At 48.9% G+C, this 14625-nt stretch overlaps 9 protein-coding genes across 9 annotated transcripts; 5 read left to right on the plus strand and 4 right to left on the minus strand.

Annotated features, from left to right (window-relative positions):
• Positions 1–149: 149 nt before the first annotated feature.
• On the plus strand, positions 150–2035 carry BT62DRAFT_727905 (uncharacterized protein). Its single transcript, XM_043182034.1, has 5 exons — positions 150–416; positions 487–827; positions 877–1768; positions 1824–1868; positions 1924–2035. The coding sequence occupies exons 1-4, from the start codon at positions 318–320 to the stop codon at positions 1860–1862; spliced, it is 1371 nt and encodes a 456-aa protein (XP_043042280.1). The 5' UTR covers positions 150–317; the 3' UTR covers positions 1863–1868; positions 1924–2035.
• BT62DRAFT_727841 (uncharacterized protein) lies at positions 1724–3853 on the plus strand. The gene is made up of 5 exons (XM_043182033.1): positions 1724–1768; positions 1817–3209; positions 3268–3388; positions 3442–3557; positions 3617–3853. Exons 2-4 carry the CDS (start codon positions 1866–1868, stop codon positions 3471–3473), a joined length of 1497 nt encoding a protein of 498 aa, XP_043042281.1. The 5' UTR covers positions 1724–1768; positions 1817–1865; the 3' UTR covers positions 3474–3557; positions 3617–3853.
• A 342-nt stretch (positions 3854–4195) lies between these two features.
• On the minus strand, positions 4196–5530 carry BT62DRAFT_965370 (FKBP-like protein). Its single transcript, XM_043188769.1, has 4 exons — positions 5124–5530; positions 5019–5073; positions 4934–4971; positions 4196–4478 (listed from the first exon to the last, which is right to left on the minus strand). The coding sequence occupies exons 1-4, from the start codon at positions 5400–5402 to the stop codon at positions 4356–4358; spliced, it is 495 nt and encodes a 164-aa protein (XP_043042282.1). The 5' UTR covers positions 5403–5530; the 3' UTR covers positions 4196–4355.
• A 67-nt stretch (positions 5531–5597) lies between these two features.
• On the minus strand, positions 5598–5801 carry BT62DRAFT_888852 (uncharacterized protein; the record flags this gene model as incomplete). Its single annotated transcript, XM_043182972.1, has 1 exon — positions 5598–5801. A coding segment is annotated over one exon (204 nt), but the record flags the coding sequence as incomplete, so codon positions are not given.
• A 175-nt stretch (positions 5802–5976) lies between these two features.
• Positions 5977–8332, plus strand: BT62DRAFT_929870 (P-loop containing nucleoside triphosphate hydrolase protein). The gene is made up of 7 exons (XM_043185821.1): positions 5977–6732; positions 6786–6997; positions 7047–7550; positions 7602–7692; positions 7747–7869; positions 7920–8047; positions 8105–8332. The coding sequence occupies exons 1-7, from the start codon at positions 6380–6382 to the stop codon at positions 8134–8136; spliced, it is 1443 nt and encodes a 480-aa protein (XP_043042284.1). The 5' UTR covers positions 5977–6379; the 3' UTR covers positions 8137–8332.
• Positions 8333–8422: 90 nt separating this feature from the next.
• Positions 8423–10625, plus strand: BT62DRAFT_979672 (uncharacterized protein; the record flags this gene model as incomplete). Its single annotated transcript, XM_043189458.1, has 4 exons — positions 8423–9816; positions 9880–10220; positions 10272–10321; positions 10377–10625. The coding sequence occupies 4 exons, from the start codon at positions 8423–8425 to the stop codon at positions 10623–10625; spliced, it is 2034 nt and encodes a 677-aa protein (XP_043042285.1).
• Positions 10626–10750: 125 nt separating this feature from the next.
• Positions 10751–11345, minus strand: BT62DRAFT_1003500 (uncharacterized protein; the record flags this gene model as incomplete). Its single annotated transcript, XM_043176947.1, has 3 exons — positions 10751–10873; positions 10932–11204; positions 11256–11345. 3 exons carry the CDS (start codon positions 11343–11345, stop codon positions 10751–10753), a joined length of 486 nt encoding a protein of 161 aa, XP_043042286.1.
• Positions 11346–12006: 661 nt separating this feature from the next.
• BT62DRAFT_728030 (uncharacterized protein) lies at positions 12007–13329 on the plus strand. Its single transcript, XM_043182035.1, has 4 exons — positions 12007–12730; positions 12779–12895; positions 12946–13057; positions 13107–13329. Exons 1-4 carry the CDS (start codon positions 12372–12374, stop codon positions 13182–13184), a joined length of 666 nt encoding a protein of 221 aa, XP_043042287.1. The 5' UTR covers positions 12007–12371; the 3' UTR covers positions 13185–13329.
• BT62DRAFT_992758 (uncharacterized protein) lies at positions 13314–14539 on the minus strand (the record flags this gene model as incomplete). Its single annotated transcript, XM_043190360.1, has 3 exons — positions 13314–14089; positions 14140–14330; positions 14386–14539. The coding sequence occupies 3 exons, from the start codon at positions 14537–14539 to the stop codon at positions 13475–13477; spliced, it is 960 nt and encodes a 319-aa protein (XP_043042288.1). The 3' UTR covers positions 13314–13474.
• Positions 14540–14625: the final 86 nt, after the last annotated feature.

Consider the following 14625-nt stretch of genomic DNA (forward strand, 5'->3'; position numbering starts at 1 on the left):
GGATGCCCCTGCTTTACGCCGGCCGCGGGGCCGTTCTACTTGCCGAGGCTCGGCATCCCGTTCGAGTAGTGCGTGCCTTATTTACTCCCGCTTATGTCAGCAGACTTCTTTGTTTGGTAGCTATGCTGCTGGACGCTTTAGCTTTCTTCAACCCAAGTCCCTATTTCTCCTTTGTCTCATTTTTCGTTCGAAACGTTACCCCTTATTGTCTCATTATAATTTCTTTTGCTGTCTGAGGTTCCCGAAGCTTGCGTACCCACTGCGCCTCGGTTTCGGTCTCCGTCTTTTGGTGAAAGCTTTCAATTCTCCAAGTCCCAATGGCGTCCGGGATGTACGATGCAGGCCCCTCTTCGTCGGCGCCTCTATCTTACCCAACCAGTCGTCGTCCTCCGGGCTCTGGCCCTCTGTCATACGAGGTTGGCGCTATTTCCTTATTGTACATTGACCGGCTGACCGATTCCGGCGTCCTTGCTGTACTCTTTTTAGCGGCCTCTTTCACGTCGACGGTCACCTTCACCGCACCGGCTTTATGGGAATGATACTCCAGTCTTTCATTCCAATTATCCGAATGTCTATCGACCTAATTACTGGCCGGATCGTGTATCTATATATGACAGTTTATCATCGAGTCCGGACCGCTATGAGCGTTCGCGCGAAGCCGACGTCGACCCGAGGGATCGATCTGGAGGTTGGGGGCCTCATTCAGAACCACACTGGGAGGGCAGTTCATCTTTTCGGAGGGAGCCTATATTAGCTGCTACTCGAATGTTTGAGCCGTCAGAAACTTGGAAAAGAAATCATGACGATCGTGCGGCGCCATTTGTGAAGTAAATCTGCTTGTTATCTGAGATTTCCAACTTCTGACTTACACTCTAGGTACAATCTGGCGATCCCGGCCATCGACAAACTCCCAGACAGATCCGGAAGAGACATTGTCGAAGAACGATCCATTCGAAATGATCGACTCCTCAGAGATGACGATCGACATTATCGACCGTCTCAGAGCTTTGCAGCAGAGGCTAATGGAAGGTCCGGATATAATTCATATAGACCATCGTACGATAGAGACTCCTCTTCCTCGCAAGTGCGGAAAAGGTCCGTTTCAGTTGTAAATGACGGGCGAAATGGGCGCTCTAGCTCTACCCGGTCGTCATCTCGGGATAGTCGTACCCAGTCTCGATCTTCCTCTCGAGACCGCTCTCAACGTCGATCGAGTTCGAGGTCACGCCTACCTATTCGTCCACGAATACCTACACGAACCACATTACGTTCACGATCTATCTCTTCATCCCGCTCACAGCGTCGAACAAGATCGGGGGTCCTCCAGTCTCGTGGTCGTAGGCTATCTGTCACAGAACAGATACCGCGGCGTTCTTACTCACGCCAGAGGCCCTCAGGTTCACGATCCCGCTCACGGTCGTATTCTGACTTTCGTTCTCGCTCCCGCTCGCCTGAGGATAAGTCTCGCCGACGTAGCTCGAGCCGAGGGAGATCCCTTTCTCGCCATCGCAAGCAGACTACTCCAGACCGTGTTTACGAACCAAAGAATGAAAGACGATCTTGGTCTCGATCTTCTATTGCTTCCTCCCGTGCTTCGTCTCCCCCTCCACCGATCACAACCGCAGTAGAAAGCTGTGTTGATGCGCAAAAGTTTGCGCCTGATATGCAGAAAATTGAACAATCAATGGAAGAGGAACCTATCATTAAACCTCCTCCTTCGCCTGGGCCGACGGTTCCCGAGGAACAGGTTCTGGCGGAAGTGATCTCAGTAAGTCGGAGCCTCTCTAGCGTCTATTAGCATCAACTTTATTTTCAGGATAAAGACACCAAAGAAATTGTTCAAGCTCAGATTAATGAGATAGAAGATGGTATGTGAATCTTTGTTAACAAGACTTCGTTCCAAACTCGTCTCCGTTGCTCCAGGCCAACAAGAGCTTGTCACAGATTCGATCTCACTAGGTTTCGCACATCTGCCGTCACCCCCAGTCTCCGAAGCAAAGGAAAGTTATCCGGAGAAAGATGAAATTTTACCAGCTGAAGTGGACATCTACTCCCTCAAAGCCAGGAAACCACCCATAATAGACTTCACTGAGGATGATATACCCAGAATTTCTGAAGCGTCGTCACTACAAGATGTCATCAGGGCATCAATAATGACAAAGCTTCTTCACTGTCCTCAGACGCAAGAAGAGTGGGTTGAACGTCATATTCGTTCAAACCAGGCTTTCGTCCGTCCTCACACCAGCAGGACATCAACAACCCCCGAGCAACTTCTTGAAGAGATAAATAGCGGAGAGTGTTTGACCCGGAGGTTGGAAACTTTCGTGTCAAGAAAGGATGCTCTCATCGATCATCTCCAACAACGGCAAGCCTCGCTTACAGCCAAGGTTAAGCGTCTTCAAGAAGAGTATCTCTTTCTTCACGAGCGCTGGTTGTCACGTTGTCGTGTTCTGGATGCACAGAACAAACTTTTACCTGCGGAGTTGGAGCCCCCCTTACCATCTTCGAGCCGGACAACTCGTCGCACGGCTGCCACCTTGGGTGATGCGGTCCGTTCCGACTTCGAGATGGAGCAGATCATAGCTAGTCTCGGAAACGATGAAGCAACCGATCCCGCCCACTTATCCTTGAAAAATCATGCCGTAATACCAGACATGATCTCAGTTCTACGTGGGTCTGTGGACTATGTTTACGATGACACGAATCTGTTGGTCGAGAATCCTCTGGAGTATTACCGCCCTCGTACGGGGATGGATGATTGGACGCCGGAGGAGGAGCAGATTTTCCAAGATCGCTATGCCGCCCATCCAAAACAGTTTGGCATTATTGCGGACTATATTTCCAACAAAACGGCAGCCCAATGCGTGTCGTATTATTACCTCCACAAGAAGCAGCATATCGACTTCCGGAAGGTCGTTTCGCAGCACGCGCCTAAGCGTAGACGCCGCCGAACAGGCAAGCAGAAAGCCAATGCGCTGTTGACGGATATTAGGCAGCATGATGCTGAAGTATATGGCAATGCTGATGGGCAGGAGTCTACAGGAGGTCGTGGCCGAAGTAAAAGGGTTGCGGCTCGGAAGGTTCTGATTGAGGAGACCCCTACGTCTACGCCGACACCAGAGCCGGAGCAAAAGGTACGGGCGAAGCGACGTCGAACGGTTGCCGTACGGTCTGGACTTTCTATCAATAATGAGGAGGAGGGGGCCACCGTGAGTATTGTCATCTTTTTCCTTGATTCATATGTTAACTTCTGACCTGCAGGACCAGGAACGCAAACCCAAGCGAACGAAACGGCAGCGCAAGGTCAAGTCGGCGGCGATTGTTGATGAATCCCAAGCATCAATTGTAGAGATGAAGTTTATTGATCAGAGCGATCCTTCACAGCGTCGTAAGCCTCCTATTACCATTACTCAATGGTCCGATGACGATAAGAGTGCGTAGTGGTTACATGTTTCACCCAGCCATATGCCTGACCCACGGTTGCAGAGCTTTTTCTGAATCTGCTTGGCCAGTATGGTGATGATTTCAAACGAATTGCAGCCTCAATGCCGAACAAGGTATTTTTGAGCCCTCATTGATGTACAAAGTGTCTAAAAGCCAATGGTTTCTTTTACAGACGACCATACAAGTTTGTAATTTTCACAGAACTAATTGTGATGAGATGGGACTCAAGACAGTCGTCGCAAGTGCGCCTAAACGTTCACCAAGTCCGGCGTCTGGCGATGCTGGGGAGGGCGTGTCATCAACTCGAGTTGATATATCGGCTCCCATGGCATCCCTTGCCTCGGACAATGTAGAAGGCGTACACCACCGAGATCAAGTTACGACAACCGTCCCAGATTACGTTCATATGCAAACTTCCTCTTCGTGGTCTACATTTTCGTCAGCCAATAATAGCAGCGCAACCACACGACCCTCGGACGCTAATTCAACGAAAAATTCCCCTTCCCAGCTTCATGTGCATAATGCCTCTACTATACCCGTGTCTTCGATTTATCCTACCCCTCCACCCGGCGTGCAATACCCGACTGGGACCCATCCATACGGCGCTCCTTCTGGTTATTCTTATCCACCGTATGCTGCACCTTATCCGTACATTGCCAGCGCTACTCTACATCCCCCTTTCTCGCAGCCCTCTCCCCCATACATTTATCCGTCTTCAAGCTCGAGTTCATGATCACTCGCATATACATCACATATTTAGCATTCACGTTAAAGACAATGCAGAACTTTGCTAAAGTTATTATTAAAGGCTTATTGTATGTATTGGCATTCCATCTGGTATTTTTGCGGGATATATATTGTAGAATGCATGTCTTACGATACGCCCATCCATAGCTCTCACCGGCGAGATCTCAACGCCTGCCTTCGACCATTATGATGTGGTATCCGAAGTTGGTCTTCACGAGGGAGGAGATGACGGGCTTGTCGATTGTCGACGGCGCTAAGGCGAAGGCTGCATCTTGGAAAGGACCCACCTAGAATCACGGGGCATTAGAAGTAAATGACAATGACAGGGATCTGGGGTAGGCATCACGATTCTTTGTGCTGAGAAACCAAGACCCTGAAACCTGAGATTGCGGCTCCGGCCTTGTATCGCCTTTCTGATTCTGAGAAACAGACGTGATAGATGGACAAGGTGGTTCCTTTGTACGCAACAAAGGGAACCACTCTATCAAATGAATCCGTTTCTGGAACTAGAAGGAACAAAGGTACAGTTCCGGCGACGCGTCTCGCTTTCAGGTTCCCTTTTCCAAGGACAAAAAAGTCGCACCATCTGGCAGTGAAACATGTGCACTCGAGCCGGTCTTCCCGCTGAGATGAACCCGACGATAAATCAAACAACAGCTGGTTTCGATTGGTTCGAGTCATCCGAAAGATGGTCGGAACACGCCTTTGTTCCCAGTAGATGAAATATGCGAGAATAGCTCACCATGCTCCCCCTTGTCATCCAACCCAAACTGCCGCCGGCTGGGAGACCATATGAAGTACCAAGATCATGAACAGAAACAACTTACCTTTTGCTTTATCTTCAGAGTATTCTTGGGCAACTTTGTTGAAAGCGACGCCCTCCTGGAGGACGTGTTAGACGCAGATAGAAAATAATGTTTGGTATACTGAACTTGTATTTTTGCAAGGGCTTCGGTGGCCTTGGAATGTTTCTCACAAAGAATGTGGCGTACGTTGACAGCAGTAGCTGCCTTCAGAGTGTTTTTTCCCTGAGGAATATAACTGTATTCATGTCGTCCCGATGACTTGATGGAGTCGCACCTTGGGATTCTCTTCTGCTTCTTCCTTGGATTTCCCTTTCCTATCTTCTCCTTTCTTGCTGCTAGATTTCTTTTCGCTAGTGTTAGCTGCCTTCTTGGCCATGGTGGATTTATGTAGCTTGAGCGAATCATCGTAGCGGGATTATGGAGCACGTGCCCAGTGACGACGGCACCGAAAAGAGAAACCGAATCACTTTTTGTAACGCACCCTATTCTATATCCAACACCTTGACCATGACCGACAAAATTACACGTATCGCTATTGTAGACTCTAATCGCTGTAAACCGAAGCGTTGTGCTCAAGAATGTAAAAAGGTGCGCCGACCTTCATAGGAGCAGTAGGTGGCTGACGGACTTTACAGTCATGTCCCGTGGTACGGATGGGTACGCTTCTTGCACACATAGCTGCGAAGAATGACTCTGATGGTCGTGGATCTTAGGAAAACTCTGCATCGAGGTTAAGCCTTCCGACAAAATCGCATTCATTTCCGAATTTCTGTGTATCGGTTGCGGTATATGCGTCAAAAAGTGCGTACAAATCGTTTTTCCCGCCCGAAACGCAGCCTGATTTGTTTTAGGTGTCCTTTTGAAGCTATAACAATCATCAATCTACCTACAAATCTCGAATCACAAGTAACGCATCGATATACCGCAAATGCATTCAAGCTGCATCGGCTGCCGACACCACGGCCTGGGCAGGTTTTGGGTCTAGTAGGAACGAACGGTATAGGAAAGAGTACAGCGTTGAAAATATTGGCGGGGAAACTAAAGCCCAACTTGGGGCGTTATGATGTGCGTTGCAATTTTTTACTCATCAAGATTCATCGGTTTCGTGGTCAGGATTCATTCAAGACAAGGAATAGGATTCCTGTACCAATCGCGCTTTGCTTTCGAGGGTGAATTCTGTCAAAAGGACATTGCCTGTGGTTCATACAAAACTTACCCACGGTTTCGCTCCCTGCTACGACCAGTCCCACCACGGCATATTTTTGGTGTGTCGGGTTCGTTCAGTGGTCCTGGTTATGACACCTGGGATTGCAAGGTCTGGCGGGGAGGCCTAAAACTCGAATTCAAAAGCGCGAAGTATTGGTCCTATCACTCGTCTCTGAATGAATTTGGACCTAGAAGATGTGATTTACCCGAATCTGCAGGATCCTCCCGATTGGCAAGAGATTCTCAAATATTTCCGTGGATCCGAACTACAAAATTATTTCACCAAGGTATTGGAAGACAATCTGAAGGCCTTGATCAAGCCCCAATACGTCGATCATATCCCCAAAGCTATCAAGGGCAAGATGTCGGTTTCGCAGATGTTGGACTCCAAACTAGAGCTGGACAACAAACAGCGGATCTGCAATGAACTCGAGCTGAACCAGGTCTTAGACAGAGACGTGTCACAACTTTCCGGTGGAGAACTACAGCGTTTTGCCATTGCAATGTCGTGTATACAGAAAGCTGATGTGTTCGTCTTCAACATGCTATGCTGTATCAGAACACTGTTTACCATTTCCACAGATACATGTTCGATGAACCGTCCAGTTATCTCGATATCAAGCAGCGTCTCAAAGCCGCAGAAGTAATCCGGTCTTTGCTTACGCCCGATCGCTATGTTATTGCTGTCGAACACGATCTGTCTGTCTTGGATTATCTCTCCAACTTCATCTGCTGTTTGTACGGGAAACCATCCATGTACGGCGTTGTAACCATGCCTTATTCAGTTCGGGAAGGTACGATTTACATCCTCATCAATTTTATCAGTCTTAACCGCATGTACAGGAATCAACATCTTCCTGGACGGTTTCATCCCAACGGAGAATCTACGGTTCCGAGAAGACTCGCTTTCCTTCAAAATGGTTGAAACGGCAGAGGAGTTCATTCTCGAGAAAACTGCACAGTACTCGTATCCTGCTATGACGAAGACCTTGGGCAGCTTCAAGCTTTCCGTCGAGGCTGGAAGTTTTACGGACTCGGAAATCATCGTGATGCTTGGCGAGAATGGCACCGGGAAGACCACTTTCATCCGTCTTCTCGCTGGAGACACGCCTGACGTCGAGACCGATAAGCAGAGTTTGTCGGTGTCCTTGAAGCCCCAGACGATTTCTCCTAAGTTCTCCGGCACTGTCCGCATGCTGCTGTTGAAGCGGATCAAACAAGCATTCATGCACCCCCAATTCCAAACTGATGTTGTCAAGCCTATGAGCCTTGAGAACATAATGGATCAAGAAGTGAAGACGTTGTCCGGTGGTGAATTGCAGCGTGTTGCCATCGTTCTTGCTTTGGGTGCGTTTTGTGCATTCAGTGAATTGACGTTGTCTAAACAAAGCGATATAGGAGTGCCTAATGTCTCTTTGTACTTGCTCGATGAACCTAGTAGTTTCTTGGATTCCGAGCAGCGTATCATAGCAAGTAAAGTCATCAAACGGTACGTTACGATCGTGAACAACTCTATACAGTCGTCTTACATCTGTACGCGTAGATTCGTTCTTCACGCCAAGAAGACGGCGTTTGTCATCGAGCACGATTTCATCATGGCTACCTATCTCGCAGATCGTGTCATCGTGTTCGAAGGTCAGCCCGCTGTGGCCGCGACTGCTACACCGTACGTCGGTAACTATCAATCAAAATCAACCTTCTGAACTCCTTTTCTAGACCTCAGACTCTGCTGTCTGGCATGAACAGATTCCTAGCGTCTTTAGAGATTACGTTCCGTCGTGATCCCATGAACTACAGGCCTCGGGTGAACAAGCTTAACAGTATAAAAGACCGCGACCAGAAGGGTGGGTTTTTATGTCTGTTCTCAAATTGTCCTTCTTGATTCTTATAAAACTGATTAGCGTCCGGAAATTACTTCTTCTTGGAGGATTAATGGGAGTCAGAGTCGTAGGTAGTGGTGCAGCTCCGAATGCATTCGTAGCTTGATTGATCTCAGCACTTCACAAGGTAGTCGATCCTCCAGTATTTTGCTGGGTCCTTTATGCTGGTTAACCGGGAGCTCCGTCTGGCAATGAAGGATCTAGATACGGATACGAGGACGAGATTAGAATGCATATTTTCGATGATAGTGTAGGACAATCCCATAGAAAAAAATTGAAATGGATTGAGTCTTGTCCGTCGGACCGGTAACCCGGGTGCCCTCCCTCTTCCCTCCTATCATGACCGTCTTTGAACTTCCGGACTTCCCTCCTACGGCTGTCCGGAAATCTCTTTCTCCGTCACAGCTCGCGACGCTGAACCAAACGATAACCGCACGTCTACAGGAAACGTTGGCACTTCCGCCAGAAAAGCGCGACACCCAAGCGTCCCGTCGATTTGTAGCATCATTTGCTCAGGATACAGCGCTGCAGACCCTTCAGTCGCTGATATGGGGGAACCCGAGCAAGCTTTCTGCGGTAGAACAGTCGATACGGTATCGAGCGCTCTCGCTGGCGGAGAAATTAGCTTCCGGGATCGAACTGCAGACACTGTTGGATCTTGCCATCATTTACTCAAAGTCTCGAACTCGATTGCAGAAGATCTTTGAGCATTCTACTCCTCCACTACTCCCAATCATCCGGGATGAGCTTATCCCAGCATTTGCGGCCATTCTGGGTGATTCGTCGACAGGCTTGTATGGGATCCGCAAATCGGCCTACTGCATACTGTCGTTTTTGCGTGTCGCTCCAGAGGAGGCCGTTCGTTCGTTTTACCACTCTAAACAGTTTGTTCTTGCCCTCGCCAGGTGCTATGACCAAGGTCTCGCAACGATGGCCCAGTCCTACGGTGGCCTGCGGATGACGGAGAGCAGAGATTTGGACGACTGGGAGCGGATATTCATTGAGACCAAGGTGGATATTATAGATTCATTCCATATCGTTCTTTCCTCGATGCTTCGCGACCTCTCAAGTGCGTCAGGAAGATCGCTGGCAGTGGAATCCGAACGGACTTTTGATATCATCTTTGCGTTACTGGATATTCGTCCTTCGTCTGCAGATCCAAACACCCCGTTCCTCAACCGTCCGCTCTTGGCCGATTATCAGCAGTCGTATACTCTTTCAAGAACTCTGGCGTCGGCTTTGCGGCATGCGTCAGAGAAAGACGCGAGGTTGGACGTTCTTGAGAGCTCTTTGAGCTCTCTTGAAGGGGAGGGGGAGAAGGGACCTGGGGCGCTTAAACTGATAATCCGCTCGTCAGGTATTCCACCCGGTGTGGATAATCGGGGGAAGAGCAGCGGTAAAGGAAAAGAAAAGGCTGTGCCTCCTCCCGAGGTAACGCTTCCCGATCCAGATATTGATCTCAAAGTATCTCAAGTACTGGATATTTTCCCGGACTATCCCCCCGATTACATCAGAAGTGCCCTCATGCATCCATCATACCCTTATCGTGGGAATCCTGAAAAGCTTATTGAAGCCTTATTGGAAGGCACGGCTCCGCCTGAAGACGATGTTCGTCCTTCGCAGACAAGCCAGCCACGCAGGTCGTCCAATGAGTTGGTATATACGAAGGGTCGACAAAACGTGTTTGACAACGAAAAAATGGATTTGTCCCTCCTGCAGCTTGGAAAGAAGAGGTGATACTGCTTTTGCACTTCAGCCTGAGAAAAAACCTAAATATTTGCCTTGCTACTTTTCAGAGAGGATGAAACTGCCATTCTGAGGGACCGAACATTTATGGAACAGATGAAGGCCGACATTCTTCGTCGTGCTGAAGAGATATCCGATGAGGAGGAAGACGAGGCGGGAACTACTGGCGTATTCGACGAAGAAGACCTCGAATCTACAGTGAAGGTAGGCGGTGATGGAGAGGAGAGTGATGAAGACGATGCGGAGGGCGTTGATGTAATAGAGGCAGCTCCCGCGAAACAGCTACCCGAAACCATACTTGAATTGGTGTATATTCAAGATCCAAAACAGTTCGATAGAGATGCGAATACTAGACGTAGTAGAGGTCGCGCTGATCTGAAGGTGCAGACCGGTGGGTGTATCTATCAACTACGTTATACCGTTTTCTGACTATTCTTTATAGGCTGGAGTGATGAGCAGATAGAAGGCTGGCGCATAATGCTGGAACGCAATGTGTGTGACTGAAGATATATCTTTGATGGGTCTCTAATATGTTCGCCTTTTCCAGCCTAAGAAGGACAAAATTCTACAAAAACACGAGTTTTCCGGAAATCAGCCGATGGCAGGTCCTTTGCAAAGCAATCGTGGAGGTGGACCTTCTCGTGGGGCCGGTCGAGGCCGCGGAGGTGGGGGCGGGGGTGATGAGCAACAGTCCAGAGATCGTGCCTGGAAAGACAAGAATAAGGCCAGTCGAGGAAACCATAACCGAAAGCGTGGACACGATAAGAAAATGGCGCGCGGAGGAGGTCCGTCGTAGTCTTTATCATGTCAATATACTGGTCCTTCGTCGTCATATACAATATCACTCAGAAACAAACGCCAAGATCATCAATTGGATCTCTGCATCATATCGTCCAATGTTATGGCAGACAAAGTGGGCATTCATGCTTGCCTTTCCCTGTTTCCGAGACGCGCGACGTTGACCGTCGATTTCGTGACATACAAAGCCCCAATCGGAACAGGGTGCAGTGTCCATTGGTCCATGGAACCATTGAAAATGAAGGACTATATGTGACCAGAGTTAGGGATAGGATAAAACAATGTCCCTCCAAGCACCACATACATGGCTGAGTGTCCATGAAGCTTGTGAAAAATCTAGCATCTGGTCACGGTCCTCCTTGTTCCACCACAGAGAGATCTGTATCTCACGAAACACAGCACGAAAAACGTCATTGGTGAGATGTCGAATGGGAGCTAGTGTCGAGGAATACGCTACCATGGACTTGTAAACTGCATCGCGACGGCTTTGCATCTTCGATCTGACTTGATCGATACGATCTAGCAAGGCATCGTAAACCGATATCTGCTGTTGGAGGACCTTGATATTTGGGATTATCTAGTCTCGGTCCGTATCAAGGAAAGGTGTTGCGCGAAGAATACCGGACACCTGAGAATTTAGAGCATCGGGTGGGAACACAGGCTTTGGTATGGAACGCGCCACTGCATCCAAGTGCAGTATTGCATCCGTTGCATCCATGGCACCTCTAACTGTGTTCTTGACTTAGTACTCCCTGTTTAGATGATGTAAAGAACCACCCTTCAAGTTGACGTCCAAGTAGAAGACGAGGTTCCGCACCGGACCCGTAAATGAACCACAGTCGGAGTTGGTAATAGTGCTTACCTTGAACTGCCTGCTGCACGTTTAATATGAAGTTGAAGACAGGTACTTATATTACTCCGTCTCCCGAAATCTAATTTTACTATCATATATACTTGAATGCCGCCTTTGCAGATTCCGTTCCAGAACCTCTCCTTCCTATCGACGCCTACCATTCCCTAATAATGGGTATCCTTCGTGCAACATGACCTCTTCTTGATACATATTATGACTGAATTCTCCCGAACATCACACTCCTCGAAGAATGACTTCCCGTGTGCAACACCTTGATAGGCCAACCTTTCAAAGCTTCGCAATGCGATTCAAGCGGTCGTGGAACAATTATCACCGATACGCGTGCGAGCTCCCACCCGCCGCCTGTCAAGTGACGTTCTTCATTCCGTGTTTCGGAAAACTCAATCAACACTGAGAGATCTCGTCGAGAGGTGGTCAGTGACCTGCTGGCCCAATATCGAGTTTAGGTAGGATCCATTGACACTTGACCAAGTCTGGAGAGACCTTGTCGTTAACCTTGAATTCGGGTAGTCTCGTAAACCCGACTCCACGATCCAAAGTCGTTCAATGGATGCAGAGTCTGGATTCTGATCAGGGGGCGGAAGGGGGTGTGAGCGGAATCTGAGTCGGGACCTGATAATCTATTTGCGCGTGCCTCTTGAAAACCATTCTTCTACGTTCTGGCCAGCTTCCTCTTGACCTGGTGTCTCGATCGAATGCGAAGGAGCAGATTGAGCTGTGGCAGACAGAGCACGTCGATGAACATATTGATGAAGACATCAAGCGAGTGTACAAATTTCTGGCGGGATTAGCAGATACGAAGCGTTTGGATCGGAAACACGTCTTGGGGAAGTATTCCGGGTGTTTGAACGTTCTGTCACCTCACTGCCGATGACCAAGGATGGTTGTCTGGATGGTCTGTTTTCGATCTTGAGATTGTTCGCGGACGCTGCATGTTCGCTGACGCGAGAGTTGGATCCAGCGTCGTTTGGGTCGTCCCGGATCGATTGCACACTTCCTTGGCATTTGTATATCATCCTGTCACGGTGTATGCGTGTCAGAGACTTTTCGGATCGAGGTGATCCTGGTGGATGGCATAACGAGGATACAGAGGCGGAAGAGGAAGTCCGGGTAGATGGACATAGTCCTACAGCGGATTTAGTGACGAGCATGTACGCGGGCCAGCTTGAACAGATCGGGCTTGTACAGGAAGCTGCATTTGTTTTGTTACATATTGAAGGGTCTGCCGGGTATGTTAACTAGATGATTTCTCCTTCTTCGCTGACTCTTTTTTGTAGCCGGGAAAAGGCCATCAAAGACCTGCTGGCACGGTCTGCTCACTTACTGGATAACTGGATAGTCTCCGGTTTGGTGCGTAGTTTGAAACTGCCCATGGTCTGGGTGCAGGAGGCGTGGTAAGCTGAGTTCTCTGACGGCGCTGTGTTGGTGCTGAGGCATTATATAGGCAATCTACGCCCTCTATCAAAACTCGCCGTTCGGGATCTATGGATTGTATCTTTCGGCCAGGCTGTGACAGCCCAGCGCACGACATTCGCAGAGCTCTCACCCGGGGAAAGGTACTTTCATCGAATATCCACCGTCCGCCTTCCCCAATCAAACCTGCAGCTATTTGTCGACTACGCAGACATGTTTACATGTTTACCAGAGTTGTATGATAGGTGCGAAGAAGACGGAGGGGATTGAGAACGTTGACGGGTACCAAAGCGAGGCTAGTCAGGCTTCTGCCAGATGCGCTGGACGGGTGGAACAAGGAGGCCTTGACAATAATGCTGGATGCACTGGTGAGGATGGTAGAGGAAGAAACCGGAGCATATACACGGGACCGGCGTGAAAAGGTTTTTGAAAAGTATACAAGTAGGATAGAAATACAATGGTATGTGTACTCTACAATATATGGCTTACTATCTGTGTAAAGTAATGTGCACGAGAACATCCCGACAATCCATACTGTCGGAAGTCTAACAACGAGCACCCTAAGCTGGAGTTGCCGCATTACCTGAGGCAGCCGCAGCTGTGAAGCGTCCTGACTTTCGCCTCTTGGGTGCAGGCTGGGCACTGTCCTCGGATGGCCGCTTGTTGCCTCTGGGCTCCAGCTGATACCTTGCGCGATCATTACGGGGCCATCCATCCATCTCCAGTACTGCTTGCCAAAAGTCGCGGAGACGACTGTGATCGTGAAAAACAGGCTTCTTGTTCAAATCGATAGCGGGTTCGGTGTCCAAGGCGACAGCGCTAACCTCTGGCTGTTGTGCTTGGGCAGTTTGCCATTGCTTAATGGCATGGATTGTATGTTTGATCCACTGATTGAACGGACCGCAAGCGAAGTGAAAATCTTGGGGTAGGGGTCCCAAACCATGCACTAAAGCTCCCTTTCCGAGGGCCCCGACCCATTGTCCATTCCCAACATCTATGGCAATATCGAAGATAGAGGAAATGATGTTCCGCAGACCGGGACCAACTGCACTGTGGGTCATGTAGCGGAGGCCATGGTGCAGCATTACATATATAAAAGATTCGAAGTCGTCTTGTGCTTCGTGTTTCTTGTTTCTATTTCTAAGAAGACCGATGGACATGAATTGCCAGGTGCCCTGTGCACCATGAGAAAGGGAGAAAGATCAGGTAAGATGTGAGCACTGACCGTGCGCTCGACTTGTCGCGCTGGTTTGTCCAAGTCTGCCATGCGAATAGCCATGTCCCAATCGTTCAACAAACCACGACCCCCGCCTTCGTGGTCATCTTCCGGTGTTTCCTTGTCATATACGATCAAAATATTCCCCCCACTAACATCACGATGAAGAATTTCGCACAATGTGAAGGCATCTTCATGAGCTAACATCGAATCGAATTAGATCAATAAGTTTGAAATATCAGTATCGTAACTCACCCAAAAATGCCTCATAGACAACTCTCGTAAGTTGCTTCGAGGACCTAAACTTCTTCAAAGGCTGCCCAACCTCGACCGTCAGCGTTCGCTGGTGCTTACGAATACAGGTGAGCGGTGGATGGGCTCCAAAGTTCCAAGTATCCTTGATATACATATGGGAGGTAGTTATCTGGCCGGGAATAATGCCACCACAGACGAAAGTAGGGACATTGCGGACATTCTTTTTATTAAGAGTCTGCA

Source organism: Guyanagaster necrorhizus, assembly GCF_019112545.1.
Source record: "Guyanagaster necrorhizus MCA 3950 unplaced genomic scaffold BT62scaffold_7, whole genome shotgun sequence".
NCBI lineage: Eukaryota > Fungi > Basidiomycota > Agaricomycetes > Agaricales > Physalacriaceae > Guyanagaster > Guyanagaster necrorhizus.